Below are 26,775 nucleotides of genomic sequence, written 5' to 3' on the forward strand. Positions count from 1 at the left end.
TGGCATTCATTGCCCTGTTGATTTGTGCATCATTATAACCGTTAACTTGCAGTGCTTTTTTAACATCTTGAATTTCACTTCTCAGACTGTCACCATCTGATACTTTGTTAGCTCGATGAATGAGCGTTTTGATAAGAGCAGATTTCTGTGCAGGGTGATGGTATGACTGCATTCAGATATGTGTCAGTATGCGTTTACTTTCGGTAAACACTGTGTAATTTTACCATTTCGACCCCGTCCGAGCAGAATATCCAGAAATGGTAGAGTTCTGTCAGCTTCCACTTCCATGGTGAACTTGATGGATGGGTTTTGCGAGTTGAGATGATTTAGAAATGTGTTCAGTATATCTTTGCCGTGTGGCCAGACCACATGTCTCAACCAAGCAGATGGTTTTAGTGTGCTTGAAGCTATTGCTTTTGTTTCAAAATCTTCCATGTACAAATCCGCTATCACAGGAGACAAAGGAGAGCCCATTGCTGCCCCTTCCTTTTGTTGATAGAAGTCACCTTGCCACGAGAAGTCTTCTTTAGACCGTGTTCAGCTAGTCTTGGGATATCTTTGGCTAAACCTTTGTTCGTGACCAGTGTCGAGTAATTTAATTGACTCGTTGACCGGAACCCTCGTGAACAGAGAAGTCACATTAAAACTTACGAGAATATCACGAATTGGCACGTTCTGCTTACGTGACAACCCTTACTAGTTGGCTGTGTCGGGTGGTGGCGGGTTTTAACGGCACATTTATATATTTATACGTGATCTACCCCAAAAAAACTATTATGGATTATATTGGTCGCGAAAGCCTACATGTAAGAATGTATTCATCTTCTTGGTTCTTTCGGTAAAGTCACGGACTTTACCGAAAGAACCAAGAAGATGAATCCCTGCAGTCACGAAAGCTTTAAATCGAAATTTACGAATGTATTGTTTGCTAGACCATTATCACAGCCTTAAGGCATACGACTGCTTCGGGCATCTTAGATCCATTACTGTTTCTGCGCAGGGAGACCTACCGACGTTGTCTTTTGAGAATCTGGCCGATCAATGTTTAATCAAGTTTAGTCGGGACCATTACCGATGCTTATTCTTGGATTTTTTTCGGTAAAGTCACGTAGGTAAAAATTAATAAAAGTAAAATAAAAATAAAATAAAAATTACGACGTTACTTTTATTAATTTTATTTTTTTACCTACGTGACTTTACCGAAAAAACCCAACAATATGAATCCTTGCAGTCACGAAAGCTTCAAATCTAGAATTACTGATGCTGTTGATGCCCACAACGCCTTTTCCATAGATTTTTCTGCACGATATTGCAGTGGACACCCGACACCCAAGGTCAGCTCTGACATTACGCAACGTGTTGAGTTTTATTTACATGGAGGGTGTGGATCTGTGCTCCAACTCCGCCCTAATATTGTGGTGCCCCCCCCCCCCCCCCTTGTGACGTTCGCCGATTTCTGTCCTACAGTGATCACTGTTGCTATATTGCCAGTGCAGTGCCTGCTTGTGAGTACAGGCCAGCAGTTTTGACAGCATTCCCCGCAAAGTTGTTATAATGTTTCGAGCAGGGCATAAGGGAGTTAAATTGGCAAGAGAATGAATGATAGGAACGAGACGTTTTGTGACATTGCATGGGACAAGGCAGGCTTGGGGGAACGGATGAAAGGTCTGGAGGGTAGAACGGGCTGTGTAATAGATTGACAACCATCCCGATTCAAGCACTGCATGATCTTGGTTCTCAGTGCTGGTGGAAGGTTAGAATTACATATCGGCTGCAGAGATTGATGGGCCGGGTGTTAGGATGGGACGTGGGAATTTCCCGCGATGGCACGTTCAGGGCTAGCGTGGGGTTCGGTGCACATTCAGTGGTCATGGAAATGTAGGATACGCGATGGGTACCCGGACCGACAGCAAAGCAGCACACGCAACTATGGGTGTCTTTTTTTAATATGCATCATGGTGATATGACCGTTTTCCATGGTAATCTCTTATATTCCAAAATGTTGGAATGAACATTCTTCCGATTTTTATATAAGTTTGATATTCACAATGAATATAATTTATTAGTTAAAATAAAAATAACTCCGTGATGGGAAAAGGTCCTTGGATTAGCAAAGCGTTCATAGGACGATAAGAGAGTAGCAATATAATGCCATAGTCTCTTGAGAATAAACATACACATTTGCAAGGTAACTCCTTCAGCTCTAAGTAAACTTGGTTATATAACGAGCAAAGATTACGTGAAAAGCACTGGAGCGTACAATATAAAAAAATCCTTTCTCATTGCGTTCCCATTTGTGCCATGTTTAACTGTAAAGTGGGGAGGAATGTTGGCACACGGGTTAGTGGACCGAACGACAAATCTGCCATCCTGATTTCAACATCACGGCTAACATCAGTGACGAGTGATATATGAACTGATCTTACTGTCCTTTACTAACCTGCACGAACCAGTGTTGTGCTGCCGTATGGTCAAACCGTCGAACAAAGAGGGTCACTGCATCGCGCGTTTTCAGGTGCGCTTCTGCGGCCGTCTGGAACGCTCTTGCTTTCGAGATTAGGAAGCGACTGGAGCTAAGCACTTTTAAATATAAAATTAAAGCTCATTTATTTAGAACTGCTTTTTGTATTTAGTTTGTTGTCCTTCCGCCACACCTCCGATTAGCGCAGTTGGCTACGTTCAACATACATACATACAAACAGCCCCCTCGACTGAATGGTTTGGAAGCCTTCCTCTAGAAGGGGATTAACAAAGGGCTTACAATTATTAGCATATATTAATAAGATAAACATTGTAAAATAGTAAAAAATAAGACTCTTGATGGTGTCGAGTGATAGGTATTTAGTTAAGAATCATGAAAGCAGAAAAAAACTACATTGTCTTGATGCGCATATACTTAACGTAATATTCAGTCTTAAAAAATTTATAAAAACAAGTTTGAATGAAGTGAATTGAACCCAATGTATACTTCATATTTTCTATTTTTCATACGCTCTTCAAACCAGGTTAACATGCGCATGCTTGTTTGTTACGTCGTAAGAGGATTAGAACCATATTCTTGGTTCTTTCGGTAAAGTTACGTAGAAGGGAAATAATAAAATGCAAATAAAGTTACGTAGAAGGGAAATAATAATATGCAAATATATATTTGTATTTTATTATTTCCCTTCTACGTGACTTTACCGAAAGAACCAAGACTATGAATCCCTGCAGTCATGAAAGCTTTAAATCAGGATTAGAACCGTAGACAATCGCCGAGGCTACAACACAATCGCGTCACTTCGCTGCGTTCCTATTGGCCGCCTGAAGCTTGGGAATGCCTCCGCGGGGCTGGGCCTTCGGTGCTGCGCCCACCTTGACCCCGGCCCCACCGCTCTTGGCAGCTCCTCCACCTTTCGGAGCTGCGGACAAAGCACAACGGGCATTTCCAATACACACACAGCGAGAGACGGTACGTACAAATCAGCAACTGCAGCGTCCAACGCTCTTCAATGTCAACACGAGTGACGTGCCACCAACCGGGTCACGCAAATTGGTTTACGCGGATGACCTTCCCTGGCAACGAAAGCGGCCACTTTCAACCACGTCGAATCCACTCTGAACCAAGACCTAAACACCATGGGGAAACATTTACAGAAATGGAGGCTCAAGCTAAATCCCCATAAAACAACAGTCACTTCATTTCATCTTAATAATGGGAGTGCCAGGCGTCCACTCAGCAAGTGACCTTCTCCGGCAACACTGCAACACGACCCCACTCGAAACTATCTTAGAGTGAAGCTGGACCGTATGCTAACCTTCCACGATCACGTGAAAAAGGTAGCTTCCAAGACCAAAACAAGGGTCAACCTGGTCCAGAAACTGGCAAGCACAAGCTGGGGAACATCAGCACCAGGGCTACGGACATCAACGATGGCCCTTTTGTACTTCGTAGCTGAGGACTGTGCACCAGTATGGACCAGAAGTAGTCAGACTCGACTTGTTGATGTCCAACTGAACACTGCTATGCGACGTATCACTGGAACCCTCAAGTTGACCCCAACATCCTCACTGCCCGTGCTGTCACAAATCTCTCCCCCACCCATCCGCCGCAATGCTGCAACCCTCCTGGAAGTGCTTACCAATCTAGGAAAACAGTCGCCTTCCCATTCACCAGGACCTCAAAAACGTCCCCCCGTCATCACTTGAAGTCAAGCAAGCCCTTTTGGATCCGTGCAATTAACCTTCAACGATGCGAGTTCAACCCCAATGAATCTTGTAGAGCTGAATGCAGTTCAAAAGAACTCAGAAACACCTTGTGAAAGACCCAACGCAGAAGATCCCTTGATTTGATATTCCACGAAACTCATGGTCCAACCGAAATCGCATCCGCACAAACCATGGCAGGTGCTTGACCACCTGAATGTGAAACTGTAAGTTGTTGCTCTACATCTACATTAGCCATACCACAGAAGAAGCAACTCCAGCACATTTACTAAAGAAGCTATAATTTGTTACAGATGTAATATGAGGATATATCCGGCTCACTGACGTATCACAACTTGTCATGGTGATTGGCTCTGCCGGTCCTGGTTTACAGCCAATGGGGGGAAGCCTAGGGGCATGGCCCTGAGGCTTTGGCCTCAGCCAATGGGAAGATGAGTCAGGGGCGAGGTCCCGGGAGCTGACGAGGGAGCCTGGAAGATTCCATGGAGGCGAACGAGGATTGGCGGAAATGTACCACGTGACCCGGGTATTAAATAGGGGTGGAGACGAACGACACGTGGTCAGAACGGGAACGAACAGAGGAAGGGGGCCACGTGGGAGCGGGGCTCCGAGTTGCCACGTGGCAGTGCATCTCTCTCTGTCTATCTGTCCCTCTCACGCTGCTTATCAGCAGCATGACGTAACTGTAAAATAAGTTGAATAAAAGACAGATTCCAGAAGTCGTCTCAACGAGCTTTATTACACATGAATGTGTTCACATCTAGAAGTGCAAGAGCATTGCAAAAGTGTAGACAGTGCGGGAAAGCACTGCATGAATTCCACTCGGGTTTCCTACCTTCTTGGAGCCGTTGGAGGTACTGCTCTTTGCGAGGATTTTTCGTACATCCCTCTTTGTTCACCAGGTGAGGCTTCCATGCCTATCACAACCAATACATTGCATTTTAAGTGGATATTAAGAACAACATTCAACGTAGACAAACCCAAAGGGTTCGACAGAGATAACTAATATCCATTCAACAGTTATGGAGAGATCATCTTTGATCCAACGTGAAAAGCAGCACAGAATGGAAACATGATCTATTAAAGACAAAGGCTGGAGCCAAACCATAAGTTGTTTCTGTATAATCAACAATAATTAATTAGGACAAAAACTGGATACAAGCAACCTATATGTCAAGGAAAAACTATAAAATAATAAAAATATAAAACAATACATTTTTATTATTTTATTGTTTCCCTTCTACGTGACGTTACCGAAAGAACCAAGAATATGAATCCCTGCAGTCACGAAAGCTTTAAATCAAAAGATGTATTGTGTAAAGATATCTAACCTCATCACGACTGATGACATAAATGCGATATAATTGGTGATAGAGGACAAAGCGCGACTCATTCATGCATTGAACGGTTCAATCTTGATTGGAATTAAAAACAATCGCATGCAGCCATCTCTTACCTCCTCTCCAGGTGGAAAGTCCGTGTGGCAGAGGGGACATCGATTGGCCACTCTTTCAGGCTTTGCAGCTGCAATGGGATAAGATGGCCGAGATGGTTTAGCCTCGTGTATCTCTCTCTCCCACATTGATGTGAATTGAGCAGCAACTAGTGTAATGTGAGGATATATCCGGGTCACTGACGGATCACAACTCGTCACGATGATTGGCTCTGCCGGTCCTGGTCCATAGCCAATGGAGGGAAGCCTAGGGGCGTGGCCCTGACGTAACGGGAAGACATCTGTAAGTAGAGGATTGGTTCTGCTGGCTTTAGCCACAGCCAATGGGGAGACGAGTCAGGGGCGTGGTCCCGGGAGCCTACGATGGAGTCTAGAAGATTCCATAGAGGCTAACCAGGATTGGTGGAAAGGTACCACGTGACCTGGGTATTAAATAGGGGTGGAGACGAACAACACGTGGTCAAAACTGGAACGAACGGAGAGAGAGGCCACGCTGGAGCGGGGGTCCAGGCTGCCACGTGGCTGCGCGCATCTCTCTCTCTCTATCCTTCTCACGCTGTCTGTCAGCAGTGTGAAGGAGTGTTGTAAAGAAAGACAAATAAAGACCGGATTCCAGAAGTCGCTTCCACGACCTTTATTACACTAGGAAGAAATGTCTGGGTTGTGAAAGTGGCTGCTGGCTTTAGCGCAGGGCGGCTGTGAGCCACTCGCTCCCTCGGAGCTCACGGCGCGTCCCACCACTTGTGGGAAATGCGCCGCAAGGTGAAGCGAATGTTCTTATTTATCACTGTGATAACGCAGCAGTCGGTGAAGACACCAACCTTGAGACTTATTTGATTTTGGCTTTGTTTTACAATCATGAGATAACAAATAACACTGGTCAGGTCAATAAAGTAGAAAATGAAATGCATGCCATGACGTACAAAATTCGAAATTTTCCAAAAATATCTAGAATCCGTTTCACATGAATTCTCCGCCTCATAATTTTGCAGCTTGAATAGTTTAGAAATGTTTATCTAACCTGCCGGGTCATGTATAATCCAGCTGAGCAGAGCATGTTTTACCATCTTCTCTCGGCATTAAGCAGGCTATGGTCTAGCCCAGCCTCTTCAAATGACTAACAACCAAATTTTGATTTCAGACAAAATAACTCATCAGTAAATATTTAACCGACCTTGGATGATGGTTTAATCGACTCTATGATTACTAATGCATGCTTTTGTGAACGTTTTAGAATCACCTTTAGCAATGTTAATGTTTAAATGCAAAGATAACAACATTGTTGGGCATATCAAGAGTTTATGCATTCGAGGTATGTACACAACATGCAAGCGGGTGTGACTATAATAGTGTGGGTGCCGCTGTGTGTGTGTGTTGTTGGCATGCACGAGCGTGGGTGCACATGGTACATACGGGCGCAACTCTTGGCCTGTATGTGCTCGGATAACTTTGTTTTGGGGACGGCCTCAGCACAGCGAGGGCACTTCCCGTACCCATCGCCACGCTCGCACTCCCCGAGCCGGTGGGCCGTGAGGCCTGAAATCTCCACAACCTAAACGCATAGCATTCACCATAAAAAACAACAAGTGTCACACACATATGTGTAAAGTGTCATTCCCATAGTATCCAAGAGCAATGAGCGTTAATCCTGTATGTTACATAGCTGTTGACACCCTTGTAAAATGCATGGGAATATTTCTAATTGTTTTTTTGTTTGAACAGTTTTATTTCCCAATGTATTGTTTTTAATTCCAGTTCTTTTGCAGGATACGGACAATAAAGTGACATTCAGTGTTAAGATAATTTTATAATTATAAAATATCACAAACAAGGGCAGAGGTGTCACACAATAAAATACAAATTAACTTATATTAATTCTGGTCAAAGGGTACCAAGGGATGTCTTCATATATATGAGATTTGGCCACAACAAGTCTTATCAATCCTCGTAGCGTCGTCCTGCAGTAAGTGGTGGCTCAGGCTTGTAGTTCAGTGCTTTCGGGGTGAGTTTGGTTGATCACGTCACCATCATCATATGCTTGAAACCTGCCGCTCTACAAGGCAGCCCACACGTGGCTCAACAACCAGAACATTCCACTTTTCTGTGCACATTTCGGAGTGTTCCATAGGCATGTTGGTTTCAAGACTAATCCCAAAATGTGGGGACATTAACACCCAGGATATGAGCTCTATTGCCCATTCGGGGTTTAGACAAGATAACAAATATTGGTCTGTAGCAAACTTTGGAATGTCTGATGTTAAAGCGTGCCTCTAGAAACTAATCTCCAAGAATGCTTAATCGATTCAAGACTTTTCATGAGCATCCTGATGGGATGCTTGGCCATTTATTCAATGAGTATGTTGCACGTGACAGAAACCAGGGTGCACACATATAACTGATGCATGTCAGCAGACTACAAAATTGTACATATAGTTCCGCGATATATTTTGTTCTGGAAATTATAGGCCAAGTTGTATCTCTGTGGGTTGGGTGTCTGACACTTTAGCAGCAGAGTTGGTGGATAATGCAGATTTCATTATGTGCTGAGTGGAAGTAAGAACATTACATTGACTTTTAACTTGTCTGTGAAGATAATAGTGTTATTTCCTTAAATGCACGGCATGGCTTTCCTCCATGTACTCCAGTTCTCCTACATGCAATATACTCATGAAGGTAATGACCAAACATCCATTTAGACGACTCACAGTCCAATCTGTTTGGGATCAAATGCACCGTACTGTAAAGTTCCGTTCCAACTAGCTACTACATGCCAGTCCATCGCCCTCTTTCTGTTCTGATGGTCGAGTGAATGAAAGCCTGGAATGTTTGCAGGCTGTATATTTTGTGTGCTATAAACTCGGGGTTAAAGATGAAGGTGGCAAAACTTTGCAGGATGGCCACAATGACCGCTTGAATGTGAATTCTGGCACTTTGCATCCGTTTGCGTGTCACCTGTTTGCAGTGCTCGCAGCGCTGCAGCATGGGGCAGTGCCTCCAGTAGTGCACGTCCAGCCCCTCGTCAGTGAACGAGTCGCTCCGCTCCCCACAGAACACACAGATGCTGCCCGCAGCACAACGCACACAAACGGCACTCGCTCGAGACGGCACTGACATCCCGGCAGAAGTGTAACAACGTGCTTAGATTGAGGTTTCCGCAGCCTTGATTGCATTTTATTTAAAAAATGTATTCACGTGTGACTGCGTGCGCGACTTCATGATGAAGTCACACCCGTAGTCGTACCCAAGTTAGGGTTGAAACATGAATCATGACAGATTTGAAGCTTTCGTGACTGCAAGGATTCATACTCATAGGTTTTTTCGTTAAAGTCACGTAGGTAAAAATATAAATAAATTATAATAATAATTGTCTTTAAATTAAATAACAAATCACTGTGATTTCTTATTTTATTTCTATTATTATTTACTGAAAAAACCTAAGAGTATGAATCATGACATGCCTGAGGGCCATGGCTGACAACACGAAAATGTCTGGTGCATTGTATTGGTTTCACCTCGTGGAGTTGATGTCATGTGTTACAGTTGGGAGTGCATTTTGTAACACCATATCTGTATCTGTTATTTCCTTGTTGTTATAATTGTCATTGCCTCCAATGAAGTCAACGATTATAGTTAATTATTCCTTTCTGACCTAAAATCTATTACAAACTTGCTCGAGTGTTTATCTTTCGAGTAGCTTTCCAATGGCAAGCTATTTTAAATGGCTAAACTTGAGTATGGCCATTTTATATATTACACGGTTAATGATATCATATGGTTAATGATATGCAGACTACTGCTCTCTTGCATGGAATCACTCAGGATAGCACTTTGTTGCACATTTCACTGGCATACCAGATAGTAATATTCAGCTATTAAATTGTTGATTGTTGACATGCTTAGGACAACCACTCACAAGCTTGATATCCCTCTTAATACCTCTTAATGCATTTGGGTTAACATTCAAAATAATATGAATTTTAACAACACATTTATTTAAATTATCATATACACAAACCCCATACATCTTAAATCGTACATCTTGACAGGCAACACAATATAGCATTGTAATCATGCGAGTAAATTGATGTCTACTGCATAATGTAAAAATCTTGACAAACCGCAACAAGCTTTCATCCTTGACAATCAGTGACGTTGCTTTCAATCTGCACCTGATTGCTCTGTTACGATGGATTTTCCCATCATTAAGATATTTAATTATTCTTGACAAGTTTCTTATGAACTGTGGCGTTTACTCCAAATCCGTATCCTGATTTATGTGTATCCAATTTGACCATGTGTATGTGCCGTTTAAAAAAAAAAATACAGGTAACGTAAAGCTGTATGTTTTCTTTTACATTAATTGCGTATGTGATTAAGGGTTACTTCTCGAGGAACTGCGGCAAGGCGCTGGGGGGACTTTTCCACAGGCTGGGGGCCTTGGGAGGCAACTGCTGGCTCCTCTGCTGAGGACACACACAACATACGCATATACATTTAAACACACACACACATCAACAATAACAATAAGATAACGTGTGTGTAGGGAGAAGCGTTTGGAGTTAAGTGCATGGTGTAGGTCTCATTGTGCTTGATGTGCATGGAGGTTTGTGAAGGACGCTACTGGGCAGTTGGAGGCAGCCACTCTCCAACGACAGCGGAGGGTAAAGGAGCGAAGCTCACAACAACAAGCGGAGAGCTGGGTGGCTAAAACGCAGCAAGGTCGCACAGTGGGGAGCACAAGGTGGTGTGCGTCTGTTAGTCATCTCAGTCAGTCAATCCATAGCACCTGGGTCTGTTCCATGACTTCCTGCCAGCCAGCCTTTGACATTTTACATGGTCTTGGGATGCATCTGGCTTGGCACAGGCACCGTGGTGATGTCACCACTACTCAGTGGCGAATGGCGGTTGCTGTTGATGTGCATGCCACGTAGAAGATGCGTGTCCTAATGAATAAGACATCTTACCTCGCTTCTTGCCTGGACGGCCTTTTTCTTTCTCCTGTCAAAAACACAACACAAATAGAAGCACAATACACCTTACTAAAAGAGATATTTAGATATTTTCAAAAATTGCATTGTCCTCTCTTTTGCTAGGTTGCAAATAACATCGATAAATGCGCAACTCATGTAACCTGCTGGATGGTATATGCTGTGGACATAATACAGCAAGTTTGGCAGGCGTGATATGAGTGGTGTGCATGGTGGTGAGTACCTTGGTAAGCTGCACCTGTGCCTGGATTTCATGCAGAGCCGACAGCTGCTGCTGCAGGACTTGTATCTCTGCCTGTTTACGCCTCTCTGCCTCTTCGGCTGCTGCCTTGCGGTGTACCTACAGATACCGCAATCCACCCGCAAGGTAAATGGGAAGTCACGAGCAGCCGTCCTGTGGAAAGACTGGCCTTCACCAAGAGGAACTTACACCGATGGCTATGCGTCATCATTGCAGATGAACGCCACCCCACTACGAGGTAGTATGCAAGTTAAAGACATCAATTAAACAGCGAAGAAAAGTGGGCTTGGGCAGGACATATAGCTAAAAGAGATGATGGCTAGTGATCAAGAATAATCATGGATTGTCAGTGAGCCATTTATGCAGGCTGGAGGAGGGCAGGTTACTAAAATGAGCATTAGTATAGCACCCACAGTTTGGTAATCCCCAAGCCAGGTGTCCCAGCCAAATGATGGGATATGATAAGAGCAGGTTTTGGAGGTCTTCTCTGACATTCAGTCTTGCTGTCTTTACGTGATGTCTGCACCTGTAGGCTGCAGGCGCCTACTCCAAGACGTGGTCGTACCGTGAAGACGCACTTCTGGCCATCTATCGCCAAATGGCTGAGCTTAAAGAAGGGATGGCTCGAGAGGATATCAGGGCAATGCTGAGGGCTGCCATTTTCCTCGTCCGTCGGGCCCTACGAGACCAGGTCACCTCGGTATGTACTAACACCTTTCTAGATTTGAAGCTTTCGTGACTGCAAGGATTCATACTCTTAGTTCTTTCGGTTAAGTCACGGAGGTAGAAAAATAATAGATCACGATTGCCTACTTCAGCAGTTCTTTCTTGCTGTGGTTGTCCCACCTGATGACGATTGCTTGTGTTGCGATCGAAACGTCGTGATCTATTGTTTTTCTACCTACGTAACTTAACCGAAAGAATCAAAGATTATTAATCGTGGAGTTATAAAGGAATGGAATGTGTCCGAGATAATTTTTTCACCGAGGGAGAGATGGAGCGATGAAATCAGCTCGTGTGATAGACCTAGATGGATTATTACATTGCAGGATGTAATAAGATTGTCCCCTTCATTTTTACATGTTTTGCATGTGGGAGACTACATGGAAAACGTGTGCATATAAGCGGATAACGCAGAAAACTCTGCACAATTAATTTCATAATTAATTTGCTGTATTTTCAAGTATAAGCCACCATGCCGGGTTTGGGAGATTCACATGATATCCGTGTAATCATCCAACCAAGGAAAGATCTCCAACACCCACGCGCCAAACACATTACCTGCACTTCCGCCTGCGTGGGTTTGCCATCCATGCGGTCCATGGCGTCAAAGAGACCGCGGTAGAGCAAGTTCCTTCGCCTTTTGGCATCGTCCGGGGGCAGCAGGGCACGCACCGCCTCGGGCTGCATCCCGTAGAGAGCGAGCACGAGCCGCACCGCGGTCTCCCGCACGTCCGCTCCCGTGTGGTCCAAGCCACACTGGGCCACCTGCTCGGGGACGCAGCCATTAACACGTGCGGTGAGTCCTCACTTCACGCCTTTTCATAAACACGTTTTGGCTATAACACGGTTCTTCTATTCTGGAACAATTTTCACAGATCGCGCCCCGTTATAACGCGGTTTCTGAGCGGTCGGCAACGAGCTGCTTTGTTGAGCTGCATGCCTGAGCAGTAGGATACAGTACACGGAATGATACAGTACGTGGTCTACCCTCATATAAGTTCTTTGTCCCACCATGGGATGGCTGCAGGCTTAATCTTGAGTGAAAACGTGATTCAGTACAGTCATTCCTCACTTTACACCATTTTTGTTGAATGCAACACTTTTCAGGAACGCATCGACCCCGTTCAACGAGGAATGGTAATGGTTAGCACAACGCACTTGAAATCCAGAAATCGCCGTTTTAATTTCATATTTCGGTGCAGTAGTTGAAACAATGGTGCGAGTTTCCTAAAATCCCCACGACCTCTGTCCAACCAGCATTACAAATGGCTACACCACATTTCGCTTGTGGTGGGGTAAAGTGTGAATACACCCACCTCTTTCAACACACGTGGGAAAGTAGACCCAATACCAATGTTTGTTTCTATCTGATAGCATCCCTACTTTTTACCTCACAAAATTATCGCCATGACCATGCCCACATCTTTGGGTACACCCCATGAACATCGATGTTTGTGGTTTCTATAGGCAGCAATGCTGATCGTAAATTGCAGGGAAACTTTGCCGTGCATGTGGAAAGTGGCAATTACTTTCCACATGGTGGAAACTGGATTCAACTTTTTATGAGTTTCCTCCGTTGTTTTCCAGCAAATTGGCAGATTTGATTGAAAACTGAAAGAGCAGATTTTACCAATAGATAAAAAAAATCCTTGAAGTAAGCACACATGTGCCATCGGTGAGGATGTGTGGAACCCATGTCGACAAATTTGTGCCTCCATGCCATCACCTTCATGACATTGGTGGGAGTGAGACCGTGTCCGTCCAGGCCCAGCTCAGGCAACAGGCGCAGCAGCAGCTCCAGCTGGCTGATAGAGACACGTGGCGCTGCATGTGCTCCGAAAGACTGTAGTAACACTGGGGGCACCAGCTGCAACGCACGCACTGCTTGCAGCAAGGCCAGCTCCTGACGTGCAAATACACACAAACAGTACTATATGAGCATAGGTAATGCACAGTTGCATTAATGTAGGGGCATTGCCTTCTTACGGACACCAAGGGGTGCAGAAAATAAGGAATACTTAGGTATCACAGAATACATTGGGTGCAATGATATAAAAAAGTGTAAAGAATGAGAATGATTTGGTATGGTTTATTATGTCAGAAACAGCTGAAACAAGGCTAGAGTCAGGAGTCGGAGCCATCATCGTGTGTGACTTAAGCGGCTCCTGCACCAAAAGGACAATAACTGTTAATTAATCATGAGACAAGTTCATTATAAAATGAAACATTCTACTACCATACTAGAGAGAAATTTAGCCATCACATCTGGAACGGATTTACCCTGCCCTTGAGACTAACTGACCCATCTTGGCTGAGCTTGCAAAATCACATGTAACGATGTTATTCACAGTGTTAGTCTTGAACAGACGTGGGGAGAACTAGACCGTAATGAATCAATCAGCGTAAATCGTCAAAAGCTATTGCGTGGTGCTGCGCCTACTTTTCCACCAGCCCAGGGAGCGGCGGCGTGCCTTGCGACTTGCCTGTATGAAGGACATGGCGGCGTTGCGGTGCCGTGTCGTGGTGTCCCCGGTGCGCACCATGAGCCCGGGCAGCGTGCCCTCTACGCAGTGCGACAGATCGACTCGGCCGAGACGGTGCTGGGGAACAAACTGGGTCACCAGCATCTTCAGCACCTTCAGGGATGCACTGAACACCTGCGTCAAACAGACGACCCAATTGAACGTTTAGATATATATTTTAAAAAAATTACACGTAGAAATGTAACTTTAATACTCTATATCTCATCATCTAGTGGTCTGATCCATTAATTATCGAATAAATCTAAAATTTAATTCGATACCAATTTCTATATGAGCTACATAATCCGCCAAAGTTGTCTTTGGCTCATAACATAAAGAAAAATAACATCATACAGTACATTTCCATATTGCGTATTGAAAGCCATATGTACCGAGGCTGGGGTGAACAGGTGTTAGTACATACTCTTAGTTCTTTCGGTAAAGTCACGTAGGTAAAAAATGAAATAAAAATTAATAAAAATAAAACAATAAAAATCACGACGTTTCGTCTCCGTCATCAGGTGGGACCGTCACAGCCAGATTTGCTGCAGCAAATCTGGCTGTGACGGTCCCACCTGATGACGGAGACTTGTGTTGCCTCCGAAACGTCGTAATTTTTATTGTTTTATTTTTATAAATTTTTATTTCATTTTTTACCTACGTGACTTTACCGAAAGAACTAAGAGTATGAATCCTTGCAGTCACGAAAGCTTCAAATCTAGAAAGGTGTTAGTACATACCGAGGTGACCTGGTCTCGTAGGGCCCGACGGACGAGAAAAATGGCAGCCCTCAGCATTGCCCTGATATCCTCTCGAGCCATCCCTTCTTTAAGCTCAGCCATTTGGCGATAGATGGCCAGAAGTGCGTCTTCACGGTACGACCACGTCTTAGAGTAGGCGCCTGCAGCCTACAGGTGCAGACATCACGTAAGGACAGCAAGACTGAATGTAAGAGAAGACCTCCAAAACCTGCTCTCATCATATCCCATCATTTGGCTGGGACACCTGGCTTGGTGATTACCAAACTGTGGGTGCCATACTAATGCTCATTGTAGTAACCTGCCCTCCTCCAGACTGCATAAATGGCTCACTGACAATAACCTCATGTTCCTCATTACATCTGCAGTGACAATGTTGTATTCTGAACTTTCTAGTTGCTTCCCCTATCAAGCTGTGACATTCACGGAAAAGTAGTTATATTCCGTAGCTACGAACATATTTTTTACGACTTGCTTTGCTGAGGGTCCAGCTCTTTGATCAGACACAGACTTTACTCCTACCTCATAATCTCATCTCTTAACATTAATTTTTACCTCCCGACAATATGTACATTAGAAAGTAAATGCACAAAGTCCTCCACTCAACATTCTCACTTCCCTCTTATACCTGGAATACAAATGGAGGTCCCTCACCTCCACCATCAACTACATTTCAGGAAAGCTCACCTTAATGTACCAATTACATTTATTTTATTTGTTACACAGATCATCCGTTAAGCCAGTTGCTCAGATATTTTATAAGTGAGATCTGTGGTATGTAAGCACAGCAACAAAACATAGACAAAAACATCCATATTATCAGTGTCCAGATTCAGTACTTAAAACTACCACAAGCTGCCATGCAATGTTGGTCTTACACCGTATTTCCAGTGTATGTTTGAAGCAAAAGATTTCCACGTGCACAAAAGTACTTGAACCCCACGCGGAGTTGGGCAAATAAGCATTTGCTCACCAGCCCTTCCCCAAACACGTCAATGACCGGCCCAGCCTCTCTGAGTGCCATCTCGCTTAACGGCTCTGGGGTACCACTGCCCCGCGGTTCCCCCTCCTCCGGCTTGGCTGACGGTTCTCCACCTGCGTTGTCTCCACCCTCGGCTGACGGAGTCGTGCGTGCGTCCTCTCCAACCCATGCCTGTTGAACGTACAAGAGTCAGAAACAGCATTGTACACTTACACAATGATGATATCTGATTATTCACCATCATTATGGCAGTCAAAAGCTATGTTGCTATGTGTAATCGTGATTGGGTAATTTTTGCAAGTAATTTTTCGGTGTCAGGATATTTTGGCCAATACCAGCTACATTGTGTTTTTTTAAGCTATGAAAGGAAATCAGAGAGGTCGGAGAATATCCATGCACAACAGGGAGAGAACATACAAACTCCGCACAGAAAGGAGCCCATGTTGGGAATTGAACCCAGGCCATTTTTGCCGAGCCACCCTGTATGTGAAACATTGTTTTGCTTTTTCAATTGTTAATATTACAATAGAAACACTTTTTTTTTTGCTGCTTTAAAGAATATAATTCAGATAAACAAAAATATATGAAAACCTTTACCACAAACTGATAAAATCACAGGTGAATAACGAATGGCTATCCACCTTATACCACAAATTGCCCCAACGGGGTGACGGGCACGCTTACAAAGAACAATGCCCACCTGTGCCAAGAGACTATCATCTTTGTCTCCTGCGTCGTCCTGAGGCTTGTGCTGCTGCCGCACCACCGTAGGGATTGGCCGGTCATCATGAGAGGGAGGGTTTTGCCGCGTTGGCTGCCAATCGGACCACAATTGTGAATGGCACTGTCCACTTTCTTTATTACTTGATGAAATCTTTAAGTATTATCTTCAACACATTTTAACAACACTTAACAAAAGCCACAAGTTATCCAAAAATTACAAGAGGCAATTGCGACACACAAGTATATCAGAATATAGAATTTGTTTTATAATATACAATGTTTCGAAAGGTGGTGTGCACATACAAAGTTCAGTTTCCTATTCCTTTGTGAAGATGACAGCATATCTATTGAAACCTTCCAAATGTGCATGATAGGTTGAATTCCAAACCACCATTTTTACTTTATACATTTTACAATTTTATATTTGAAAATAATAAACTGAAAATCAGTCAACCTGATATAAAAGTGTCATGATGTCCGTACCTGGGTGGAGTACATCCGTTCAGACTCACTACGATGTGTGCGCACATCTTCCCCTGCAGCCATCATGCCCTTTGGTGTCCCGCGTTCCTGCAAGGCCGCCCCCTTAGTACGTGCCGTGTTCCCTGGAGAAGTTATCTGCGAGTTGCTGCCTCTCAATCCCCGGGGAGAGCCCATCTCTGTGCCGTGACCTTCATATCTAAAAAGAGGTGAACTGAGCCATTCCACCTCTTCCTCCTACCAGAGCACGCAATACAAGATGGAATATTTATATCAGAATGACAAAGCAAGATAGTCACAGGTTACATCTCCTTTTTGTTTCATCATGTTCAGGTACCACCACGCAGTTTGTTTCATGAAAAAAACATCTGCAACAATTCCGCAGACCACTTTCCATGGCCTTGCGGACCACCAGTTGTCTGCGGACAAGAGATTGTGCACCCACAGCCCTTGTTATTGGCGCGTGTGTGTGTCCACCACAATTTATGCAAGCAAAGACAACCTGCAGCAGATTATGCAGCCTCAGCTCCTGGTAAACCCTCTGCCGGTATTCCTCCATCTGTTGCTTCTTTTTCTCAGCAAGGTCATAATCCTCCTGCTCCACAGCGCACCGCTTCTCCACCTCGTACCGACCTAATCGCTCGCCAACCTAAAACACGGCATTTTGCAAGCATTAAATACATTGTGAACACCACCAGAATCGCGACAGGTAATGCCATTTAACAACAACAAGCACCTGCCCCACCATGCACCAAATGTTATCAACATGGGGATGCATCGCTGTAACGCAGCACTTCAGAAGTGGGGTTGGTGGATTACGCAGATGTTGTCGTGTGCATGAACCTCCCCACCTTCTAGACTACAAAATGGTCAGGAGATAAGAGTGAAGTTAATGGGCTGCTGATTTATCTCTACAGATATATTAACATTCACACCTGTTTATGTGGGCCTCCTTGATGGCTTTCTACATGCAAGATACCGATTAATGGATTGTCTTAAAATTACAATGCAAGTCCATTTTGAAAATAGAAAATACCAGTATTGTATGCATATGCACACCATACATACACCACATGCTTTATTCGCTCCCCAGTGATTAATATGTAGGGTGTGTGTGGGTACATATATGTTCAGTATGTGAGTGTATCCAAGTGCAAATATGTGCTGTAAAATTAAGTCTGCAATCCGCCATTGTATTGGCCCTTTTAGACACATGAATTAATATAGTCTTGTTCATTTGACAGTGTCAAAATACTTTAGCGCTTGAAGTATATTCCAAGAATTTCCTGCACCTCCCCTGTAACAAGCGGGGAATCATGGCACCCATGAAGAATACAAGTGTAAAGTCCGTGCGGAGCGATAGCAGGACAGTATGGTTCCCCGGGACCATGGTTACTAATGGACGTGCTAATGATGCACAACAGATGTGCACACACTGTGCTACGTGTCCACTACAGACACACGTACCTTGTGCAGGTCAGCGATGGCCTGCTTAAGGGTCTTGGCAACATGGAACTTCTCCTCTCTCACCGCGGCTCGCTTACGCGCATCCAGCGTCCTTATCATTCCCGCCACCTCCGGGTCCACGTACATCCCAAACGCCAAATCGTCCAATGGATCGAACTCCTCCTGCCTGATGATACGTAGACAAAGGGAACATCTGTTGTATTTTTTCATTTTACAAGAGACAACAACGTACTAATGTATATAAATGGAATGGTTGTATTGAACGTGATTACCCTCCATATAACACAGCATGTTGATGTTCCGGTTAGCAAACAGAAATCTGCGAGTTAAAATCTGATCGGAGTCAACTGTGGCAATCCTGAACCATCATTACCACTTTGTACAACTTTGTTGTAATTCAACAGTGGTCGTCCTATGGATGGAGTTGTCCTACCACAGTAAAAACATTAAATCTCGACTACCACCTCAGAGGCACCAGGGGAGATGTACACCACCTCGTTGCTTGTTTGAGCAGGCAGGCACGTTGACTCTACCTTAAAGATGGCCATATAAAAATGTTATATATATTCTAAGGGTCTTGTGAATGTAACCACTGTAAAATACATGAATAATTTTTGTCCTGTTTGTAATGCCATTTTACCTTCAATTTTTAAATGCCCAGCATTACATAATCAGAGAACATCTATCTCCAGTGACATTTGGAAACAAGTACCTTTGTGTGGTAGATGACAGAGCTGGATCATCAGGATGGTGCTTGAGGTACTGGCTAATAAGGCGATCAGCTGCCTGTGGTCTCACAAATTCACAGTACACCCAAGCACACAATGTTTATCTGTCTAACATCCAGGTAAACCACAGCAGAACAATCCACAAGACTAACCATGTACATTGGATACAGTGGAGCACATCAGCTCCCGGTGACACCTTTCCACTTAAAAATGCCAAAGCGTTCCTTCATGATAGCAAATTGTCTGCAATGACTTATGGAATCACGTTCATGTTTGCTGAAAGTCCTTGAATTTAAATAATTCTACGAAGCTACTTTTGCTGAATTTGTTCTAGTTCCAGGAACTGCCCACAATGTACATCAACCACAATGTCTGCAGAGAGGAACAATGTTCGTCAGGAGGGGCAAGTTCCAGTTGCTCAAGACACTCGCTCTAGTGGAATGGCTGTGTGTCTTCACACAGAAACGGGGTCCGTGAATTCCTTTAAATGTTTGTCCCCTCCATTACGCTGATGTTAAGTGTCCATCGAGAATGGCACTCACCCCAGGGGAGTAACTTCCAGAATCCTTATCGTCCACGGCATCTCCGAGGATGTTGATTGCTACAAGTCCCACCTACCAAGCCAAAGCACATATTGAGACAACACATAACAGATATTATAAACATAAAAATTTACAATTTATTTTATTTCAAAAGTTCACTGCTCTCAAAATGGGATGCGGGTGATGTCATTGCACAAGTGTGCGTGGTGACATCACCAGCGCATGTACACTTTCCTGCCCTAACATCAGTCAACACAATTTTTGTTATAATATCATATGATTATTTTTTTTTAACATGAGAATTAAATACAAGTTTGCATTTCTGAGATAATGTGTTGATGTTGATAAAAGACAATGGTAACACCTGAAAGCAGTGATATCCAACTCCTACTGCGAGTGCGGAGTGATCAGTTGTTGAGAGCTGTCACCTGGTTGTGGATGTTGTATTTGTTGACATGGTTCTTGTGGATAATGAGTTTTAGATAGCGCCCGGTGGCATCCACATGCACAGACTTGAGCTCCCGTGCACGGAACCCAGTCTTATCATTGTCAGACAGGGCAACGTACCTAAGAAGCACAGCATACAACACGCTAGGCATGCAGGGATATATTCCACTCTTACACGAACTATGCACGCAATGCTCATGGTAACTCTGCAGCCACTCCGGATGTAAACATGCCCCTTATTTGTAACAAAAAAATTGATTCTCGAATCGTGGCCCCTAGTTTCTGACTCTGCTCTTTATAATCCATTGCAATGCAGTTCGTTTGATTCATACTCCTGCACTCACTGATTCACTCCAATCACTCTCAAATAAAGGGAGATATACATTCATTCACAAATGTAAATGCACAAACATATAGCCCCAATGCATCCTACAGTTGGGGCTTTGCGTCCACTGCCCGTCCCTCAAACCCCTGCTGCCTGTTTCTCCCTGCGACACGGTATTTAGAACTGGGCGACCCATAAATTGTCCCAATTGCAACCTTTTTTCAGTACTGGTTGCAAATCATCAAATCTGGATGCATTTGAAATCAATTTGGAGTATGGTTATAGTTAAAATAGTTACATTTGTAAAAGGAGCTGACTTAGATCACTACAATATATGGTATTCAGGCCAAGGTGAATATACACTTTTCCGAGGTTTATGTACAAGTAATCAGTATCGTCTTTGTAAGTGGTACAATTCTCATTAGTATATACTCAGCATGTTTCATTAAATATTGACATTCATTCAAGTTTACATACATGTCGTTTTATGTGTATGATCTGCTATATATTTTCCAATAAACACAAATTTAGGCTGTGCGCAGGTAATATCAAAAGCAAAGACCCAGTCAGTAAAGTATATTGTGCCAGACCACGCTGTGTGCCGTGTAATATTGTGCTTGTCTAACCCCAGGCGAGTGTAGGCACTGCCCTGATGCTGGCTCTCCCCGATGTAGATCTCCAGCTTGGAGGAGATGAGGAACTGGTGGGATAGCACTTGCAGCTTCTGCACATGGCATGGCCCCTCTAAGCACAGCACTATCTCCTGGGGATAAAGTGAATACCTAGAGAAACACACACATGAACACACATTTAACATGGACTGCTGTTGGATTAAGTGCTACTAGCCTGCACTTGAGATATCACAACAGTATACAAAGTCAGCATATTTCATCATATTAACCATACTCATTCTCTCGGCATGATGCACATGCTGGAATACAACCATTTAAACCTGATGGAGCACCATGTTAAGACATGACAAAGCCAAAAACTGACATAAGGATGTGAAGTGGACTTTTCATATCATGAATTCAGGCTGGCAGAGCTTGTAAATTTAGAGAAAGCTTCACGATTACAATTCTGGTTTCCCTGGGTGGAGCAACGTCGTACCATCATGTGCTTTGAAAAGTCATACCGTGGCGATCTCCATCCTTGGACGGTGGGTCCGTGCGACGTGAGCTCAACAGCACTGTAGCCCTCCTCGTGGCCTGATGCGTCAACCACTGTGAAGCCCAAACGCCGAGGCATGGCACCTGCTATGGGGCACAATTCCACTCGTTACATTATTCAACTTTGTTCAAATGCAGTAACTCGAAAGGCAAATGAACCACAGCAAATGCTAAGCCATCGATCATAATCTTCTGAATGTGATATTTGATCAATTTGAATTGCATTGTATTGTAGTAAGTTTTTGCTGTGTTATGCATTTAATTAATAAGTTTCTGAGTCTATCATCACATGATATTCCGCGCATGCATACACCTGATTTTTATTTAACCACACTCATGTTATTCTTACCTTCTTAGTTGTTTTGTTCTTCCATTAAATTGTGCTCATTCACAAAGTGAGAGCCCTCAATCCTGACCAAGCTATATTTTCCAGTACTCTGCGTGGTGGGGAACACAGTGTGGAATGCATGGAGTGTTAAGGATGTGAAAAAAATCACAGAGATACATCTATCCGATAGCCTGGGTTTAAGAGCTGAAACATCAATATTATTATTTATAGAAACTGATTCAATATACTGTGCTACAGTGGCCAGTTACACTTTAAATAATGTGAAGCACTTTTTTTTTTGGGGGGGGGGGGTGCATATTTAAGTAAAACACCTTCTACATGCAAGTTTAAACTTCAGCCATGTTGACATTGCAAGTTTGATTTTCCCCCAGGTAAATGTAAAACATGGTGTGTCAGTGATAGGTGTTTACCCTTTTATCTGGCACAAAAACTGACACCTTTATACAAGGGATCATGTTTGCAATAACCACAACACAAGCAGTCAAAATGATATGCACTGTCCTTGGAAATTGATTGGTCCACACCCTTGTATAAAGGTGTCAGTTTTTGTGCCAGATAAAAGGGTAAAAACCTATTACTATATATTGCTACTGGCAAAGGAGGTCTCATAGTGTATGTTGTGTCAGCATTACCTTTCACATTCAACTTAAGTTGACAAAAACAAATCGTGGGCCTGTAAAATTAAATGTGGTGCTGATGGCTCGACGTAGGAAGTGTATCCATCGCGTCAAAATCAGAGAAGCAGCTGGAGGCCTGGTTAAAGAATAGGCAATCACACCGTAGGATTAGGTGATGATAATCTATTCAACTACAAAGCAAAATCAGTCCACGTCAATGTGGCAGTTGAAATGTTTCTGTAAGTAGAAAATGTCCGATTCACTTCTCAAATCCCGGCTCTCAGTTACAAATCGGTGTTCTGCCATTCGACATCCCTTACACACTGGGCACCACGGACGAAAACACAGCGACCCCCACAATGCACCACTTCACGATGTAGCTGGAGTAACGGGGCTTCTCACTTCGAGAATACAGGTGAAAGGACAACAGCGTGCCAGTAAGTTAGTGTTCAAGCTTATGGTTAGTAATGGTGATCCACAGATAACTCAGTGCAACGATACGGTGGAGAAATAAACATGAAAACGGGTCAAGGGAAGCACCGTGTCCACAGTATCCAATGGGACACTCCTCAGTCTACACGTATGGCATTTGTAACGCAGAATACATGTCATATCCCAGGAAAGACCTCATCGAACAATATAGCAGTGTATTTTAAATCATGCTTCCTGCTAAATAAGCATATCCTCATTAAGCTTTGAAGTAATGTTGGACGCCCTTATATACACCCACATAGTTCGTGTTGTATTTAAGTGACAGAAGGTGAAGTTCTATTTAGGGGGTGAGACTATAGAATCCGATGGCTCGTGTGGTAGGCTGTGTGTGCCCACCTGTTAGGGGTGAATCGTTCTATCGCATTAGTTGGTGTAGGCGCGCTACTCTCCCGGGTGCCATTGACTGCGCTGTAACTTTCATACCTGTCAACCCATACGGATTGCCCATATTCTTGTACTGGGAAATTGAGTTTTCAGGTCCATATGGTGTACAGCCGTTTCAATATGGGAAAAAATAGTTTAGTAAAATATTTTTTGTCCATTTGTTTATCTCCCTTGTGATGGGACTTTGTAGGATGAACGTTGAGATTTATAAGGGCACGGGATGACCAATAAGGTCTGAATTGGTTTGTAATAAGGTAGGCACTGATAAGGGGTTGACAATTATGGACTTTTATTTTTTCACTTTTTGTACAATGATCAAATCCCACACCTGCCTCGTAACATCACATTTAAGCAAACGTTACACACCCGTTAAATTTGGTAGCCAACGCAACTCTTAGTATATTCCATCCACACTTTACTGACATAGGGTAAAGTCTTTAAATAGTTTTTTTTCATAAGTTGGGGGGGGGGGGTCTAGCCGACTCGGACAATTGTAAATCAGAGTGCTAAGCTGTCACCGCTGAGATCCTCCGTTTAAATTGTGCGGGTCACTCGTGACTAAACTGGGTTCTCAATTGTAGCGGGGTCTGAGCTCCTTGATCACCACGACTACACAAACACGCATCAAATGTAATTCGTGTCACTTGGACATATTCCTCACATATACCGTAAGTCACCCCGGGGCCCTCTACGCGGTCTCCTAACGTAGCCTCGGCTCGTCGGCTTGAGAACGGCTCCTGCGCAGACAGTAACCACACAGAGCGAAACGCAACAACGGTCCCCCATGTAGCTTTTAACTTGATTGTTGGGGCAAGTGCTGTTAGCGAGCATCTAGAGCAGGGGTGGAGAACGTCTGGCCCGCGGGCCGAGTAAGGCCCGCTAAATCATTTGGTCTGGCCCTGCCAAGGCAACCACAGGCGGGACTCGAAATTCAATAAATCTAGGAGCAAACTTGGAAAAGCAGTTGTGAGTAGCAGCATCATCAATACCAGCTAACATCACACACCTCACCAAAGAGAAGCAGTTCCAGCCATCACATTAGGGTTGAGTTAATTAAATGTTTGGCCAAATTTCACAGGCTAATTTTTAAGTTGATAATTTTGTATGGCCCGCGAATGATGTTATAAATATCCAAATGGCCCTTGGCAGAAAAAGGGTTCCCCCACCCCTGACCTCGAACAATGTGGTTCTTATTCTTCTTAACCTGGGGTGCACGCAGGGCCGGATCAAGGCACAGGGGCTTTAGTGACTGAGGGATTTAGGGGCTGAGAGATTTAGGGGCTGTAGCCCCAGAGGCTTCTGCCAGCTGGAAGGCCTCCAGAGATGAAGTGAAAAGTTATTTCACTTGTGAATGCTGAATTTAAGTTGTTGTTCAGCCTTGTAAAAAATACATTCGATTTTTCTTTAACGTTGTTTTCCTTTTGAGAATATTACTGGGGGCCTCACAGTACCTGGAGCCCAGGGACCTACAACATCTTAATCCGGCCCTGGGGGTGCAAGATGCCATTTGTGGGGGTGCGAGGCACGGCCAGATTTTTTGTAAAGGTAAATAATCGAAAACACAGATTAAGCATGGGCACGTAAGTACAACTGCTTTGTTTCCTCAAACCCACGTCTTCATTAAAGTTACACATTTTAAACGATTGAGAACCAAAGGCTGCAGTAAAGGTTAAGAACCACTGACCTACACTATTAAGGTCGGCACGGCACACGAGGTGGTGGATGTCCAGCACCACGCCCGGCTGCCTTTGTCTCCCCAGTGGCGATGTTTACACATCGCACCAGGTACTCAATTGAGGCTGAGTCGACCTAGGGGAGGCCCACGACCGGTTGAGATAATCGTCACCGGTGTTGGCCGTGAGTGGGAATCGAAATCGGGTCGTGGGATTAGTGTCGGAGCGCACTAACCGCTACACCACCGCTCCCCACACACAACACACAGACACAAACACAATAACACAACACCCACACAACCACACAAAATAACACAACACGCACACAACACCCACCCAACACACACACACAACACCCACAACCAACACAACCACAATACACACACACAACACGCACAACCACGCAATAACACAACACGCACACAACACACACAACACCCACAACCACAACACACAACACGCACAACCACACAATAACACAACACGCACACAACACACACACAACACCCACACAACACACAACCACAACACACACACAACCACGCACACAACACACACAATACAGACACAACCACCCACAACACAACCACAACACACACAACCACACAATACAATCTCACAATAAAGCACTCAATCTCACAACACACACACAACAACAAGTACGCAAGCCCGCACAGCCTTCACGCAGACAGATATCCCAGTACCACCTATAGTCGCCGAAGCCTTTGATAAGCAATATTAATTTTTGGATAAGCACCCAACTTCTGTATCAGAACAACGCAACTAAATCACCGTGCGGCACCTTCGAACGAGTCGAACATCTCCACGTCAATGACCTCAATCAGGGCCCTGGCGTCAGCTGGGGCGACGTTGACGGACACACAGTGAAGGCCCCGGCTTCTCCTCACTGCCCGTCAACGCCTCCACTCTGACTCTGGCTGTCGCCTCGTTGCTCCGTTACCCTCGTTATCATCTCGTTACCATCGTTACTTCGTTACCTCGTCGCGGGATTACTTCTCGGTTCCCGCGGCCTCGCCTAGCCCGAGCGCAGGCCGCGTCGTCATGGCAACGAGACGCCCGCGGGACCCAGCGCGCATGCGCGAACTGCACCCCCCCCCCCCCCCCCCCCCCGCTGCCTGTACCACATTAAACACTACAGACTCATCACACTACAGGCATCAAACTCTACAATCTTTATCACACTACAGGCATCAAACTCTACAATCTCATCTTCTTGGTTCTTTCGGTAAAGTCACGTAGAAGGGAAGTAATAAAATAATAAAAATAAAACATAATAAAAAAATTCTCACGACGTTTCGGCCACAACGCAAGCAGCCGTCCTCAGGTGAAGACCAGGTCTGTCGGGGAGACTGCGTCTGCTATTGACTCGAGATAAATAAGAACCCGTCGCATAGCTGTGCACCCCTTATTAGTGCCCTTACCTTGAATATTACAGAGCAAATCAGACCGTGTTGGTCACCCCGTGACCTGAGAAATCTCAACGTT

The 26,775-nt window shown here is 44.3% G+C and overlaps 1 protein-coding gene across 1 annotated transcript; it reads right to left on the reverse strand.

Annotated features, from left to right (window-relative positions):
• Positions 1 to 1,936: 1,936 nt before the first annotated feature.
• Positions 1,937 to 26,236, reverse strand: CEP104 (centrosomal protein 104). Its single transcript, XM_061547840.1, is given in 26 exon segments — positions 1,937 to 3,401; positions 5,042 to 5,123; positions 5,663 to 5,730; positions 7,073 to 7,211; positions 8,612 to 8,720; positions 10,043 to 10,077; positions 10,079 to 10,122; positions 10,624 to 10,657; positions 10,871 to 10,987; positions 12,170 to 12,376; positions 13,338 to 13,514; positions 14,095 to 14,268; positions 14,874 to 15,041; positions 15,865 to 16,044; positions 16,574 to 16,687; positions 17,080 to 17,313; positions 17,579 to 17,725; positions 18,544 to 18,709; positions 19,256 to 19,329; positions 19,814 to 19,885; positions 20,242 to 20,380; positions 21,212 to 21,367; positions 21,721 to 21,841; positions 22,104 to 22,191; positions 22,736 to 22,856; positions 26,072 to 26,236. Coding segments are annotated over 23 exon segments (2,874 nt in total). The 5' UTR covers positions 21,834 to 21,841; positions 22,104 to 22,191; positions 22,736 to 22,856; positions 26,072 to 26,236; the 3' UTR covers positions 1,937 to 3,276.
• Between the last annotated feature and the right edge of the window lie 539 nt (positions 26,237 to 26,775).

The sequence above is a fragment of the Lethenteron reissneri genome, chromosome 9 (assembly GCF_015708825.2).
Source record: "Lethenteron reissneri isolate LAM-NWPU_2019-01 chromosome 9, ASM1570882v1, whole genome shotgun sequence".
NCBI classification, from domain to species: Eukaryota; Metazoa; Chordata; class Hyperoartia; order Petromyzontiformes; family Petromyzontidae; genus Lethenteron; species Lethenteron reissneri.